The 17,377-nt window shown below is 37.3% G+C and overlaps 1 protein-coding gene and 1 pseudogene across 2 annotated transcripts; one reads left to right on the forward strand and one right to left on the reverse strand.

Annotated features, from left to right (window-relative positions):
• The first annotated feature begins 1,079 nt into the window (after positions 1-1,079).
• LOC109208423 (homeobox-DDT domain protein RLT3) lies at positions 1,080-13,859 on the forward strand. Of its 2 annotated transcripts, none has more exons than XM_019371528.1 (16): positions 1,080-1,510; positions 2,862-2,920; positions 3,046-3,345; positions 3,468-3,524; positions 3,633-3,882; positions 4,057-4,157; positions 4,452-4,538; positions 4,662-4,793; positions 6,436-6,576; positions 7,079-7,201; positions 7,303-7,743; positions 9,395-9,808; positions 9,907-10,503; positions 12,069-12,173; positions 12,400-12,608; positions 13,110-13,859. In XM_019371528.1, the coding sequence occupies exons 1-15, from the start codon at positions 1,231-1,233 to the stop codon at positions 12,589-12,591; spliced, it is 3,279 nt and encodes a 1,092-aa protein (XP_019227073.1). In that variant the 5' UTR covers positions 1,080-1,230; the 3' UTR covers positions 12,592-12,608; positions 13,110-13,859. The 2 variants fall into 2 exon arrangements, with proteins under 2 accessions (XP_019227073.1, XP_019227074.1); XM_019371529.1 differs by having other exon boundaries at positions 13,210-13,859.
• A 1,143-nt stretch (positions 13,860-15,002) lies between these two features.
• LOC109208426 lies at positions 15,003-16,510 on the reverse strand (annotated as a pseudogene).
• Between the last annotated feature and the right edge of the window lie 867 nt (positions 16,511-17,377).

A 17,377-nucleotide genomic window follows, 5' to 3' on the forward strand; every position in this document is an offset into this window, starting at 1 on the left:
CGTTTCTCATCGCCTCCATAAAATTACTCTCTGAGAAACGAGGGGACTATCTGTATACGGGTGAAATCGAGCCCATGGAGCGCCTCGGTTTCTGATGAAGTAAACGGAGCAAGAAATGTGAAGGCAAAAAATCAGAATCGAGGCAGGGAGCCCCTCGATCTGGGGTCCGGGCAAAACACCTACCCTCGAATGTATTGGGGCCGTGATCCCCAGGTCCGGTTCGAACCCCAAAGGCCTCGGAGAGCATTACTAGTCGATCGAGCACGACCAACAAAAGGCCTTGATATCCGCGACCAGCCGGATATCATGGCGTGAATCTCGACACGTATCGGCAAAGAACTGGTGATTAGTTGAATAGAAGATTTTTACCTTTTATAGAATTGTACTTAGGGTAAAACTCCCCTACTATATAAAGGGGGTTCTGACTATTCATTAGACACTGTAACACACATATCAAGACAATATACTATTATTTTCTCTGTTATTCAAAGTTCTCACTTTTGTTCATCAGTGCTTCGTTACTGTGAGTCCGAAATCGAGGGCAGACACTTCGTGAAGGCTGTTATTGAGTCCGGAACCACCCTTTAAGCGGTTTGACAATTTATTCAATCCCTTACCTATTTAATCTAATGCAATTTATCGTTGTATTTAATTAATCCGCATATCCTTAAAACCACTTTTAAATTTAATTGTTATCCATTTTTGAGGGTAAACACACCTTGTACTTCTGCACAAGATAGGAATACTATCTGCATACACTCTACCCTTCCAACTAATGGGATTATACTAGTAAAAAAGGCTTGCAATATTAAGTCTTTTCTTCCATGATTTTTTTCTACAAATAACACAATACTTATTTCATGATCCTACCCCCCCCCCCCCCCCTTCCCCCCTCCCCCCACCTCACAAATGAATAGCATCAAGTGATACGGTACGTACCCACATCTTAGCTCCTCAAACCGGAGTGACGTGTCAAACCGATTCGGTCGACATGTGGTGCATTACTGACCCCGGTTCAAAGTCCGGATATTTTATTCGAACAACTCCAGAAAAATTAAAGAAAAAAGGTAGTAAAAAAAGTGGAAATAGAAAAATATCCCCAACATTAAACCCCAAAACCCTACATTTGTTAAACCCCAGTCATCTTCTCCATTTTCTAAAACTCTCATAGTTAAAACACAGTCTTATCTCTGCTTCTCTAATGGCTAATTGAACTTAACTAAAAATACTATGGCGGCGAAGAAGAAGCAAATTCAGAGCAAGCAGAATTCACTGAAGAGTGGTAGCCAAATTGAAAAAGCAGTTAATTGCAGTAAAAAGAAGAAGAATAGTAAAAGGAAGCAACAGCAGAAACAGTTTTTGAATGAGGATGATTATAGACTCCGGCTTCAGGAGGTATTGTATTCACGGGATTATATTTTAGCTAAAATTTTCAGAAAGGACGGTCCTCCACTTGGTGATGAATTTGATTCTCTTCCTGAAAATGCTTTTTGTCTCCGTCAGAAGAAAGGTAATTTGTATAGAAAAAATCATTTCACATTTTGAGTGAATTTTTTATAAAGCAAAATGGTTTTGATTGTTGATTGTGTAGGTGATAGTTCTGTATATGGTTGTGTTCCATTTCTAGCTCTGGTTAAAAGCGTAGCTATGTGCTTAGGTAGCGAATGAAATCAGTCTGTTATAAGCAATTGAGTCCGTCCCTACTGACGCTACAGCTTCTTTTGACTTTGGTCACACTCGGTGTAAATTGAAGTCAGTCTAAATAGAGTTTAAGTTATGTGCATTGTCAGTGTAAATTCTTTTTACACTATACGGTCATTTATAAGGTAATTACAGGTAAAACTCTTGATAAACATTAATTGGTAATTTGATAAATATGGTATTTACCTGCTATCAAAGGTTATAATACACTTCTATAACTTAAACCCATATATGCATGTATATGTGTGCGTTTGTTTGTGTGTGTGTGTAGAGCTAGATAGATATTAAAATAGACATTATTAGATTCGGCAGGTGGCGGAGATGGAAACAGTACTATATATCTGCAGCAGGTTCTCTATATGTGTTTGTATGGTGTCCTGCTTGGGAAGCTATCCAACGGTAGACAATCTTAGGAAGAGAGGTTTATGGTGGTGAGCAGTGTTGCATGCGCAAAAAGCATGAGGAGTCTTTTCTTTTTCTTTTTTCTTTTATTTGGGGGGGGGGGGGGGGGGGGTCGTGACTTAGCTTTGGAACTTTGTGCCTTGTCATTTACAACCTTCAATATCCAAGGGGGTTAGCCTAGGACAGTAGCTGAAATGATATCAGGATGGAGCTAAGGGGCAGTTGATTAGAAGAAAAAGAAGTTACGGAGGATGGTGTCTTGGCGTGGTATCGATGAAATTGTATTTGATTTTTCCATACATAAAAAAAAAATAAAAAAAATGTTGTTTGATTTTTCCGAAGGACGAAAATATAGCTCAGGCGAAAGAGAAGTGGGTGAGCTGCTCCTCAACATATACCTATGAGCATTTGACTCAAATATTCAAAATTTTGCTGATAGATGACATTACTTGGCATTTGATGCTCCAATGGCTAGCCTTGCTATGCACATAGAGAGAAGAGGGATAAAAGGAAACAAATCTCACAGTTTATAACTGTGCACATGAAGAGATGATTCTAATGGTAATAAGTACTAAGTAGAGTAGGAAAGATTAGACACTAGCCACTTGTCATTTTTGAAAAGTGTAATGTCACGGAACGCTATTACATCTTCCTCTTCTATTTATTTCTATGGTTGGTTAAATGCCAGACTGCCAGTTACCTCTTTCTGTATACTTGCTGTACTAAATCTTGTTCTTTTATTTTTCTTCCACGATCAGGTTCCAGAATTTCTAGTCATGCGAGCCAAGAAAACCAAGGAGCGACTAAGAGGAGAAAGGTAGGCAAGATATATTCCAGGACAAATGTTCATATCCTCTAATTGCTCATTATCAACAATTAGTTCTTCACTTTTCACTTTGTTTATATTTTCTCTTTGTATTTAACCTTTTTTTCCCAAACCAGATATCTGCACCTTCCAACTCGCATTGCCGAGCTTCATGTGAAAGTAGCCGTCCTGTTAAGAAGCATGGTATTGGGAAAGGTCTGATAACGACAAAAGACGTTTCGGTGAAAAAGTATGGCACTGGGAAAGGTTTAATGACTGAGAAGAGGGTTTCAATTAGAAAACATGGTATGGGGAAGGGTTTGATGACAGTTTGGCGGGCAACAAATCCTGATGCCGGAGACGTCCCCACTGGAGTTGATTTTGGAGAGAGTGGTAAAGAGAGAAAGAAGAAGTTGCTGCAGCGTCAGTCTATTTTGGTTGAGCCTCAGGCCATGCCTTTGATATTTAGTTAGCAATTTGTAGTACATGCATGTCTTCCAAGTTCCCTTTCTGATTCTTTGCAAAGGTTGTTAATTGCTGGCTGAACTTCTGTATGCAGAGAAAAATAGAAAAGAAATTGCAGGATACAAAGAAGGTTGGCGTGAAAAGCAGAAAGGTATTAGTCTGGCTAATGCTGTAAAGCTACTATTGTTAGTGGTCGGAGTTGCCTTTTTTTGATATTTAGCGGTTTGGCTGATTTTAGTTTGGCATTTCATTATTGCAGCCAGAGAATAGAAGGATTGAAAAGCAGAAGCCGCCCCGTAAGGAAAAATGTGAACTTGCGCTGGAAGAGAGAAAGTGCCAAGAAGTCTTACCTATCAAGAAAAGGAAGTGCCAAGAAGAGTTTACTCAGTTGGAGTCGCTAGTGGATGATGAGGAACTTGAGTTAATGGAGTTGGAAGCAGGACCTAACTCATTAACGTGCTGTACCCACTTCACAAGCAATGGACTTCGTGGCTGTTCACTTTGCAAAGGTAGAATAAGGCCCCCTCTTTTTTCTCTATCCTCTTTGCAAATGTTAGTTTATTGCTATATTATATGGTCTAATTGCTGTGACCATGGATATTACACGATTCACCAGTCATCAATTTGCTTTGAAGTATACAGATTTACAATCTATGTCTAACAAAATTCCTTTAATGCTTTAGGTTTACTTCCAAAGTTTCCTCCGGATTCAGTAACAATGAAGCTGCCTCTCTATGTGCGACCTTGGGATTCCTCTCCAGAGCTTGTCAAGAAACTTTTCAAGGTACTTGGGAAATAATATTTTTTGCTGAGTCTGATGGTGCTAATACAAATAAAAAAATAGGATATTGGATTGTCATGGTTAGTGCTCACTTGGTATACCTCATTGTTAATGTGCTGTTTGTTAAAAAGGATTTACTGCTCTTGTTCTCAATAAAGTTGCACAAAGATGACCCATAAAAGTGGTGAAGCATTTTGCATTTTGATGCTTTTCTTAACATAGCTCACTTTCTTTTTTCCTATTTCCTTTTGTCCATTATAAAAAGCATATGGGCTAATATGCAGTTTGTTTTTGCAGGTCTTCTACTTTATTTGTACATACGCGGCAAGAATTGATATTTGTTCCTTCACAATTGATGAGTTTGCTCAAGCATTTCATGAAAAAGTAAGTTCAGCTATGTACTTGTTATTCTCCATCATTGTCTATTGAGACCTGATAGCTGCTTCTAAAGATGGTGATCAGATGTCTATCACTTTCCGATTTTGATATGATTCTTGTTGCTTTCAGAATTCCTTGCTCCTCGGTCAAGTTCATTTAGCCCTTCTCCGGCTTCTTTTGGCAGATGTTGAAATTCAGCTTGACAGTGGATTAATTCATCAAGCAAGCAGAAAGTGCAATTTCTTGGGATTGGTTCACTCAGTGAGTCTACTTGCATTCAGATCCATTGGCACTTTTAAGGCTTTTTATTTTAACATGAGTTTGAGTCTTTAAGAAGCAGCTGTAAGACAATTTTTGTACTGCAATTTGTATATATTTGCTATCCAGCTAGTGCTTCCTAGAACTTCAACCTGAATGTGGATTATTGATTTGATTATTGTCACTTTGCTACAAAGGAGGTTACACTACTTTGGTAGGACAATAAAGAGGAGAAGATAAGGGGAGAAACAATGATGCTTCAGAAAATGAAAGAGGAAGGAATCTAAAATATGGTAGAAATGGAACAAAAGCGAACTTGGTCATGTCATCAGCTATCCCACAATTTGTGCTGCGTTTTTACACGCTATTTCCATTGGGGTGATTCCCTGACCTACACCTACACGCCTAACCCTATAAGTTTGTACAAAGTATCCTGGAGCATATTCGTATATGTTTGCTTATCAATTCAGAGGGTTGACATGAGTTATACTTTACTGAAAAAGGGACAAAAAGGAAAGTTACGGGCCTATAATCTTGAATTCTTCAGGAAGTGCATGTAATGAAGGTAGATGGTCCTTAATAATTTTATCACAAAAACAAATTAAAGGAAAGGTATAGGTCCTAGATTCACCTTTTACATAAGCTAGAGCTGTGAAAAAAGATCCTTCCAAACAGTTGTTCTAATATGAGACTGAAACGATAAGTTTCTTTCTCAAGGATTGCTGCTCCAATATACAACGTTCATTCTTTTTTTTTTTTTTAGCGGGAAAAGCTGGAACTAGCTATTAGTAAGTCTAGTGCAGTGAGACCAAACTATTATGATCCTTGCTAATATATTTATCCAAATTAAAAAAAAGAAGAAAGAAATCCTTGCTAAAAGGCAGCCCGATGCACTAAGCTCCCGCTATGCGCGCAGGGTCCGGGGTATGGCCGGACCATAAGGGTCTATTGTATGCAGCCTTGCCCTGCATTTCTGCAAGAGGCAAATCGTTGCTAAAAGGATGAGTCTTTTTTGTTGGAATTAAGAACATAGGTATAGAGAATACTGAGAGTTTGATATGGGTCTTATTTCATTATGCTAGCTAGTACCATCACATGTATTATAGTAACAGTAGCCTTTTCTTTCCCAAAGAATCCTACTACTGCAATATCGTTAATGCCTTAATGGAAAATACTAATACTAAGTTTGGTTTGGAGAGTTGAGTAGCAGAGAAGTCCTTTAAGTACACAAAGTGTTAGAAACCCCAAAGATGTCCTGATAGAATCTCTATCAGGGAGTATGCAGAATCACAGACCTCTTATATCAGGACAAGTGGTATTTTCGACATATTAGAATAGGTTATCTGCTTCTTTATTGTATCAGCTAACAATGTTGGTATATTCTACATGCAACCTCCCTCTATGCATTCTTCAGATGCTTTTCTTCCTGTCACAATGGTGATACTGGTCCTGGGAAATGATTAATCCTTGGATATCAAGTGATGTAGTAATGGGTTTGCTAATCTCTTTCCCTTGAGAGGGTTTATGCCATTGGATTATTTATATGCTTGTCTATTCTGCTGGCAAACTTCTGTTATCTCTGTTTTTTGAAATCTTAAGTGTGCGGTATTCTGAAAGAGGAAGCACTTATTTTATTTCAACGCAGATTGAACATGAAGAATTTAGTCTGAAACTCTGGATAAGTTCTCTCAATGCCTTAACATGGACAGAGATATTACGGCAAGTCTTGGTCGCAGCTGGTTTTGGGTCCAAACATGGTAGAGTACCTCAGGAGGCTCTCAGCAAGGTGCTTCAGCTTCTGTCTACTGATTTAATTGTATTCTTGCATCTTTGATATGTCAGTGGCTATAAGTCATGCTCTAAGGTTCTTGTCGTTGGATATTTAAGGCTTTTCGATCTATGAGTCGTCATATTTCTTTGGAAGATATAAACTGTTGGAAGTGCTGAGCCTTCACTGGGTAGTAAAGTGGACAAGTGCTGTTATTTATTATCTAATTCAACTCTTTCCAGAAAGCCCCAAACACATCTTAGTGTTTTTGTTTTTATGTGGCAGAGGACTCTGTCTGTTCTATGTGATGGCAGATCATGGACGGGTCTGCATCGTGCTTATTATAAACTGTTTATGGTCTTGATATTTTCTTGAAAAAAGCCTTAAATCTTACGACACCTAATAATGCAAAATTGTCATCCTTCAGAGGAGTATCTTGCAGGAAGTTTTGCTGTTTGATACATGATGTTACTCTGTAATTTTCATTTCGTCTTGTTCCCATTGGTTTCTTGTTTCTTAGGAAGTTAGTTTGATGGCCAAGTATGGGTTAACCCGTGGTACACTGAAGTGTGAACTTTTTGGCATTCTGCTAATTGAAGGAACTAATGGAATGAAAGTCCATGAGCTGGCAAAACTGCAATCTGTAAGTGGATGTTAATTCTGGTCCTTACTATTATCATTTAGCACCGGCTTCTTTACATCATAAATGCTTCGGTTAATGAATCTTTCTCTTTTGTCTCGAAGATTGTTGAATTGAATCTGGCAGCAACAACCATTCAGCTAGAAGATTTAATAAGCGCAACCCTTTCTAGTGACATTACCTTGTTTGAAAAGATTTCATCTTCACGATACCGTCTACGTATTAATCCTTCTTCAGAGGAATCTGAAATTTCTTTCTCAGATTCTGAAGGAGATGACGCCGAGGTTATTAGTGGATACATCAGAGATAATTCAGACTGTGAGTCCCGCGAACTAGTTCCAGCTGAATCTGGACGGAGATATCAGTTTGAAAATAGGAACAACTCGTCAACAGTAAATACCGAAATTGATGAAAGCTACTCAGGAGAAGCATGGTTGTTGGGGCTGATGGAAGGTGAATATTCAGATCTAGGCATCGAAGAGAAGCTGAATGCCTTGGTGGCATTGGTTGATCTTCTTACTGCTGCATCCAGCAACACTGAGAAGGTAAAAAGTTTGACATGAGTCCATTATGTTCTTTAAAGGAACTCTACCTCTAGGTTATCATGCCCTAAAGGAAAAAGGTTATCATGCCCTCAAACTCTTATGCCTTCCTATTTGCATGCCTCATTTACTGTGTTCAATTTTGCTTTTTAATACATTCTATCGTCTCCATGAGCATGCTAACTATATTATACTAGTAGGTAAATTTCTAAGAAACATCTGAGCTTAAAGATAAACCTTGAAAATTGATAGCAAAGGTAGAAAGGGAAACCACGCCCTCTATAACTGCTGATACAATACTGTTACTCTGGAACAAAAATACATGAACAAGTAAGGAAACAGCTCTGAACCTGTTAACAACCAAAAGAGATAAAAGGAAAAGGTAAAGCAAGAGGTCAAGTGAAGACATCAATAGAAGCCTTACAACTTTTACATTATTTCTGGTGGAGGACGATGGATTGCTGTTGCAGTCAAGAAAATAGAGTCGCTCCTAGGGCTTTGGTTTAACAAGTAACAACGAAGATAGTACGACTGGGAATGTGCAGTAGGTGCACATCACGAGTTAAAATACTGGCTACTGAACCTTGCCAGTATTTAAATGGAGAAGAATGAAAGGTCGTAACGATTTTCCATCAAGTTCCGAAGATGGAAACAACGGATTTCTTGGTTATCCAAAAAAAAGGGTAAAGGAAAATATAGTGTGTCGCATTAGTTAAAAACTCTGAGGGGGAAGCTCATCTTTTCTAATTCATGGTGATTAGCAGTGCCTTGGTGCTTTATGACTTATAAGTATATTAAAGTGTGTGAAGCTATATGGCAGTGCAAACGAATAGAACTATGTTCCTTTTTGTTCAATTGCCAATGTAGAAGAAGGCAAAAGGCGTGGAAGTTTGCTCTGTTAGCTCTCATGTGGATAGTTTGGGGGAGGGGGGGGGGGGGGGGAGAAATAGGAGAGCGTTTGAGGGGATTGAGTCTTCCTTTTCTCAACTTAAGAATAGTCTTTTATCTTTGATCGCTTTTTGGTGCACCCATGTCGCCCCTACTTGTATAGAAAATTGGGCGTCTTTTGTAGAGAATCATGTTTTGATGTAAGTTCTTTACTTTTTTGCATACTTCTTGTATACGTGAATTTTCCTCCCTTTTATTAATACAATTTACCTTATCAAAAAAAATGTAACAAAGCTCTTGTGGAACTAGGTTGCTGATCATTGTTAGGCAATAGGCGGCACAGTTGAAGTCAGTCCATGAAAAGCATCATGTAGATGCCCTTTTCTTTTCTTCTTCCTTCCATGTCCATAGAAAAATCATGTCTTCCTATTGTAATAGGCCTGTATTTGGTTGTCTTTTTGTTGGTTAGCAGTGCTTTCTTTTGATATTGCTATATATCGAGTACTGATAAAAAAAGAAGATATTGTTATATTGTTCGGAAACAGCCTCTCTGCCCTATCGGGGTAGGGGTAAGGTCTGTGTACACATCACCCTCCCCAGACCCCACTTTGTGGGATTTTATTGGGTAGTTGTTGTTGTTGTATTGTTATATTGTATGAGTATTGCCATTATTCACGGCACTAACACATGAAGATAAAGAAGTGCGTTTGTATGTCAGATCGGCTACTTTTTGTGCATTTTAATTAGTGACACTTTTTTTCTGCAGGATCCGATGCCGTCCAGTGTAGAATATGCTCCTGCGAGGATTCATCATGCTTCTGGTGGAAAAATAAAGAGGTCATCAGCAAAGTCATTCTACTTGACTGGTCAAGCACAAAGTCATAGTGGACTTAGTAATCAAGATTCAACAGTGTCGCTGGAACTTGACCCTGTTGATTCTTCAGCATCAATGTCGAAAGTCTGGGAGAAAAAAAAGTCACCTAGCACTGCAAAGAATGCCAAAGAACTGGAAGCTGGAGACGATTTGCACCCTATGCAGTCTATCTTCCTCGGTTCTGACCGTAGGTACAATAGATACTGGATTTTCTTGGGCCCTTGCAATGATCTGGATCCTGGGCACAGGAGAATTTATTTTGAATCTTCTGAAGATGGTCACTGGGAGGTGATTGATACTGAAGAGGTACTTTAGTATATTTTTGGCACTTCTGTTTCTTATGTTTGTAGCTGCAACAACTTTCAAGAAATGAACTTTTCCCTGTGTTTTTAATCTGGTTGCAGTCTTTATGCTCTTTGTTGTCTGCATTGGACCGCAGAGGTACACGAGAGGCTCTTCTAGTTGCATCTCTGGAGAAACGGGAAACCTTCCTTTGCCGAGCAATGTCGAATTTGCTGAATGATTTAGGAGATAGGCAATCACCTCAATGCGGAAGGAATTTTTCTAGGGAAGATAGTTCATCATCTGCAGTTTCTGATGTGGACAACTTAAGCCTGGTTGAAGTGCACAATGGTTCTACTGGTTCCCAGGTGCCTGTAGGGAGGAAAGGAGAACATCAGCAAGAAAAATGGAACAATGCTCAAGCTTTTGACTCATGGATATGGAAATCATTCTATTGTAATCTTGCGACTGTGAAATGTGGGAAAAGGTCTTATCTTGATTCACTTGCAAGGTGTGAACAGTGTCATGATCTATACTGGAGGGATGAGAAGCACTGCAGGATTTGCCACACTACGTTCGAGCTTGATTTTGATCTTGAAGAAAGATATACCATTCATACTGCAACATGTAGGCAGAACCTAGATCCTGATAAGTTCTCAAAGCATAAAATTCTCCCATCGGAACTGCAGTCACTTAAAGCTGCAGTACATGCAATTGAGGTGAGCAGTCATTCTAATGCTTTTGCAACTAGTATTATATGTCCATATTTTAATGTTCATTTTAGAAGTGTTTACGAAAGTGCTCCATATACACAAGAACCTCTTATTGAGCTTGTTGAGGTTAGATATGTTACAATGCATGAGATACTTGTATCATTTTGAGTGGTATGCATGTCTTGCTTTATATCAAAAAAATCCTTACAGTGGTTCATGTTCGTGAAAATCATACTAATTATAGCGCATCTGTAGTAGTTGCATGTTTCTCTCTGGTGGTTGCATAGACTGTTCTATGCTAGTCTAAACATCAGCTGCCAAACTTTGCAGTACAACATTGCATTTTAACTACTTTAAATCCCTTATTATTAAATATCTCATTATCCTGAAGATCTATGTAACTTATATTCATGTATATGATGAGGTCACTAACATGAAGTTCAGTTCATCCTTTGCTTGATGCTGCAACAACAATTAAAACATGTTATGAAAGTTTAGTTTGTTAGGATGCTGGAAATAAAATCTGAGATGAACGTCAAAGAAGGTGGGATTGTGCTTTGGGATATAATGTCTTGCCTTTTGTGTATTGGATAAAATAATGATTGTACAAAGAAACTAGCTTATCAAGAAAATTGGATTACATTTTGTCATGCCTAGATCAGCAGTTGACTTTCTGAGATGCTGGTATAGAAAAGGGCCATGGAAGAGCAGGTATTGGAATACTATACCAGCATGCATATGGTGGACTATATGGACAGAAAGGACCACAAGATATTGTGTGGTCTCCGGTAACTCTATTATCAAGATAAAATTGAACTTACTTTTGTCCTGCTAATGGTGTAGATTGGAACATGTAAATGAGGCTTAATCAGCGTGACAAATTGCTAGAGTCCCTACAGGATTAGAAGGGCCATACTTTTGCCGTTTTGCTTCTGAATATATTGTACAGTTGTAATAGTACACCCATTGTGTTAGATTATCTATAAAATCACTTTACCTTCTCCATAAAAAAGTTCATCAAAAAAATTTACAAGAAAAGAGATTTCTTCATTTTTTAAAGAAGTTTTCTCCACCCTTCAAAAGGTTCTTCTATTTCTTCCCGTCCAAGTTGTCCACATACAAGCTAGACAAACTACTTTCCATGTCTTGCTTACTGCAAGTTGGGCAGTATAAGGTCCCTGTTGGGCATGGCCTAGTGGTTGAAGCATGGGAGTCACAACCTCACAATCTCAGATTTGACTCCCAATTAGAACACTAGGTGTGAGCCCACCCGCTCCAGCCTTGGTAAGCAGGATTACCTTGTCGGCCTGCGCTTGTGGGCTCGACAGGTTGTCCAGTGGATTAGTTGAGGTGCGTACAAGCAGACCTGGACACCAGCATTTAAAAAAAAAGAAAAAGCAAGACAGGCCTCAAATAGCTGAATTGAAATTGAAAATAGACTTAAACTACCTGATATGCACCTTCATAGTCTTTAAGTTACTTGTTCTGTGAAGTGCCACACAATTAACCATCCAGCTTATTTTTTTGCAATTAAAAATCTGATTTATGTTTTATCATTTATAATGTTGCAGTCAGTAATGCCTGAAGATGCCTTAGTTGGTGCTTGGAGAAGATCTTCCCACAATCTTTGGATCAAAAGACTGCGCCGGGCCTCAACTTTATCAGACATTTTACAGGTTACAAATGCTGCCCGTCCTTCAGTATCTTTTTTATAATTGGTCTTAATTTCTCGGGAATCGCATTTTGGAGTTCAAAATAAGCAGAATAAGCAGAAATCCGTAAAGTCTAGAACAATACCCTTCCAACTGTTGCTAAATCCATATTGTGTTTGAGATTATTTACTTAGAAATGTGATCTAATCAGTCTCACATAATTGGACTTTTATTTTGAAATACTTTGTAGGTTCTTGCTGATTTTGTCACTGCTATCAATGAGGACTGGTTGTGTGAATCTAGTCATACTTTGGGATCGAATTATGACCCGGAAGAAATTATTGCAAGCTTTTCAAGCATGCCCCAGACTTCATCTGCAGTTGCATTTTGGTTGGTCAAATTGGATGCCTTGGTCGGAACCCACTTGGAAAGTGCCCGTTAGCAATATACAGTCCAAAGGTGTGCTACTTTCTTTTGTTTGATTTAAGTTCCTTCTTGTTTTATGTTTTTGCACTTTTCTGGCATAAATTGTCGATCCATCTATTTATGCTCTGGGCATTTGGTTTCCTCATTTATTATTTATTTCTCATTGTGTTTGGGTAGTTGGGAGGGGGAGGCTTTTGACTGAAGCTTCATATAGTGCTTCTTTGGGCAACTATGTAGCTCTTTTGACCTGGTTGAAAATATTTATGCAAAAAGTTGGTGATACAGCTTGTTGCTTGAAATGTGCATTTCCTACTGAAAGTGTGTGCTAAGTCTAGCTAACAAAGGGGTAAGGGTCTAAAAATAAATAATCAAATGAAAGGAGCTAAGATCATTGAAATCTTCAGGTTCTGTTGTATGTTTTGTGCCATGCCCGCTTAGCCCTGTTGTGTATCTATCTACTTTTGAAACTGTAGAAGTAATACATCTCTCCTTTGTCTCTCAAAGTAGTTGACAGATTTATCTTCTGACTGGCAGATATTTTGTTGTGGACCATTATGACCCTTTTGCATTTATATGATATAGTCGCTCTTCACTGGTCATCTGACACGTCTCTTGATATTCCTTGACATTTCAGGTACTTTTATTCCGATTAAGTGATATTCTTTAATTCCAGTATTAGAGTACATGGTTTGCATCAAACCGGATCCATCACACTTCTCTGTGACAAAATATAGACTTTTGTAGAGGGTTATTCCTATCATTATCCCTGAGGGAATCATGTCGCTTACTGCTAAAAGTGTAACAGAAAGCTTTATGATTTTTTGGAAAGTAAAGCAGAAAATGCGGCTTGTTCAGCAATTGGTTCAACGATCCAACCTGACATTAGACACTTGTACAATGTTACTTCCCAACATCCATTTTTATCATCAGTATACTAGGATACATAAATGCTTATCGAATGTACATAATAGAGTAGGTTCTCTTCCTCATATCCAGTCCTCATCGCTCCAATTTTGGCCGTCTGTTGTGTTAGGAGTCACTCTTGATTTTTTCACTTGTATTAACTCATTCCTTGTAAGATAAAGAATCTGCTATACATGTCTTCCTTTGCGGCAAAGTAATAAAATTTGATGGGCCTGTTCTAGCTTCGATTTCAGGTCAGTTGTTTATTCCTGCTGGGGCTGTTGTATTAGGAGTCACTCTATTTTTTCACTTGTAACAACTACCCCCAGCTGCTTATCCAGTCTTACAAAATGTTTCATGTTGGTAAGCTTAAAACGTCACATTATTTTTTATCTGGTACTTTAAGAAACAGTGGGTTATTTTTGTCTGTCAATCTCTTATCCTCTTCGGATCTGTTTTCTACATAATTATGATTGATAACAATATTGTACTTTTTGTGTTCATGGTAGGTAATAGACTTGTTTATTAAGAGTTAAATGTTAGCGAGTAACAACTCAAAAATAACTATATGAGAGACAAATCTTTTATACTGATATTGTGAGTTATTTGCCAATTTATTAATTTTTTTTTTTTTTGGTTAAACCAATTTATTAACTTGTTGGAAGCGACAATGTTGGAGTTGCATTGTGTAATTTTTATAAGGTAAAGATTTAATAAATTTGCATTATCTAAATTGTAATTATTTTCCTATAAGACTAAAATAATGTTCTTAATTTGTGGCATCTCAAACAAAAAATTCAATAATGAAAGGAGTAGTCTTTGAAGAGAACACTGTCGCTAACCCTGGCTCATTTATGTGGTCTTTTCTTAGCTCTAGGGGTGTTCATAAAAACCCGAAAAATCGAATCAAATTGAAAACCAAACCGACCAAAAAAATTGATACTTTTTGGTTTGGTTTGGATTTGGTTTTGAATTTTAAAAACCGATCAGATTTGGTTCGGTTTTGGTTTTAATCAGAAAAAAATCGAACCAAACTGACTATAGGAGTAACTATTTCAAATTTATTATTACACCTATAAATATGTATATTGTTATACAAAGTTTCAAAAAAATTATGGTAAATGTTAATAGTTTGCACTTTTAATATAGTTCTTTACCTCTACATTCTAGTTTGATTGGTAGTTTTCTTTTGTTTAGTGTAAGAATCCATTTCGTGTTAAAAATAACATATTTTTCATTGAGTCCTTAAATTAGTCATCACTATTTGATTCAATTATCATCAATATATCTTGGTAAATAATAGATTTTTCAAAGGGCAATTGATTTGATAGTGTTACATTGAAAATATGGTCGCCGGAATATGTGTTTCGTAGTGTATGTCTTATATCTAAGAAAAAACCGACAAATAACCGAAAAACCGACATAAACCGAATCGAGAAAAACCGACTTAATTGGTTTGGTTTGGTTCTAATATTTAAAAAATCGACTTACTTGGTTTGGTTGCTTTTTAGGGAAAAACCGATCCAAACCGAACCATAAACACCCCTATTCAGCTCCATGTTAGAAAAAGAATTGTTGAGAAGATGCTTTTGCATAAACTCAAATGTCTCTTTATTTCTCTCTTGTTCTGTTTATTAATTAAACAGTAATATAATTTTACTTTCTCAGAAGTTGATAAGTACGTTACAATCTCTTAAGAAGGTGTATACTTATAGACCAATGAAAGAATTCAAGCAATTAGAGCAAACATGAGTATTAGATAAAGAAGAAGATAGTATTACGCAAAGTAGAACTCTCGAGATTACACCAAAAAGAATCTTTGATACATTGAGCCAAACTGAAGAAGATCTCAAGGATCTTAATAAAATCTTAAACAATACATATGACAAATTATTAAAGAAAGGAAAACACAAAACAATCAAAGCCTTTGGAAGCATACATAAGATTTTGGGAGAGGAAATGGAGAATAGGAGGATCAAAAGATGTTAAAAGTTAAGGAGATGGTTGAAATGATAGAATTAGTGAATATCAATAGTAGGTGGTGAATTGTACGTTGCAGGCGATTGCTCGTAGTATTTTGGTGGGGGTGGAGGAGATTTATAGGAAGGTGTAGATTCTTTGTAGTATGGTGGAGGTGTAGATTTATAATAAGTTGGTGATTGCTCATACTTTGGAGGAGGTGGAGGTGACTTGTAGTACGAAGAGGATTTCCCATAATAAGCTGGTGGTGGTGGAGACTTGTAAAAAACTGGTGACTTGTAATATTTTGCTGGTGATGGTGACTTGTAGTATTTTGAAGGAGTAGGCGATTTGTAGTATTTTGTTGGGGATGGTGACTTGTAGTAATTGTGAGCAGATGGAGCAAGTGACTTGTAGTATTTTGTAGGTGATGGCAACTTGTAGTAGTACTTTGAAGGAGCTGGCGACTTGTAGTAGTTCTTCAAAGGAGCATGTGATTTGTAGTAGTGCTTTGAAGGAGCTGGAGACTTATAATAGTTCTTTGAAGGAGTGGGCTACTTATAGTACTTTGCGGGCGATGATGACTTATAGTAGTAAAGGGACATGTGACTTTTAGTAATTCTTTACAGGAGCAGGTGATTTATAGTAATTCTTTAAAGGAGCAGGTAATTTGTAGTAGTTCTTTGAAGGAGCGAGCGACTTATAATAAGGAATAGGTACATGATACTTGGGACGGAGAAGGTGATCTGTAATACTTCTTAGAGTTGTAAGAAGGTGAAGGAGAAGTATAGCCATAAGAGTAATCAGCAACAACAGTACTGGCTACAAAGCAAATTGCCAAAGCAGCTGCAAGTGGAGGCCATTGCCCCAAATTCCCAAAGCTTGTCATTTTGATTTTTGCAACACTAATTGGAAGAGGGAAAGATAGAACAAAGAAGTCTGTTGCATTGTTGAGGAGGGAACTCTTGGTTTTTATATTGGTGTGAAGACATCTTTTTTAACATTTATGTAATTGCTTCATGGTTAGTCCCTAAGATGATAGCAAAGTCCAAATAAAGACTAGGTCATTACTTTGTGGGAAACATTATTTTTTGATGACTGAACAAATAATTTAGAAATAAAAACTGAAAATGGAGAACAAAAAAGAAGGAAGCCACAACTACCATCTCATTGGCGAATTCAAAGAATAACCATTTGCAAAGGGCGGACATTTTCTTATTCCAGAGCAAGAATCTATAAGTTGATTAGTACAAACAGAACATGAAGTTCAAAAATAACAAGGGAAATACAACGAATATAGTACTCATCGTTTGGATCATTGTTACTCATTGTTTTATCATGCATTGTACTGTACTGTATTGTTTTGTGAATAGACTATATTGTTTATTGTTGTTAAACAGGAGTAACATTTTTGTTGTTTGATTCGACTTATCATAATGTAGTGTAAATGATAAATTTACTAAAATACTCTCAATTGCATGTTAAATTTATCAAGAATTACGCATAAAAATAATTTAAGAAAATCTCCTCTTACTATTTATCACCAATTATATAGCTTGAAAACAAGAGCAAAAACCTGAAGAAAAATGTTAACTAAAAGAACGGCATAAACCAAATGGGACTTTTTATTGTTCTGAACAACAAATTTAACAATACAATACGATCAAAATTAATATTACTTTGAGGTAAAAATAAAATACGATACAATAGATAACGACCCTCCAAACAAGCTGTAAATATAGGGAATATATCAGTATGAGGATCACATAGAAAAGGTAAACTTGAGATTCGTCCGAGACTTGTCTCAAGCCTAGGTAGAGCTCGGGGACAGATGTGGGTTATTCTAAGGGGTTGGGTCATTGTATATTTGGCATCCACGTGTCCCTTCTAACGTCCAAGGGGCAAAATTGATCAATTGGCCAAGCCCATGATTATATATA

The sequence above is a fragment of the Nicotiana attenuata genome, unplaced genomic scaffold, assembly GCF_001879085.1.
Source record: "Nicotiana attenuata strain UT unplaced genomic scaffold, NIATTr2, whole genome shotgun sequence".
In the NCBI taxonomy this organism is placed as follows: Eukaryota; Viridiplantae; Streptophyta; class Magnoliopsida; order Solanales; family Solanaceae; genus Nicotiana; species Nicotiana attenuata.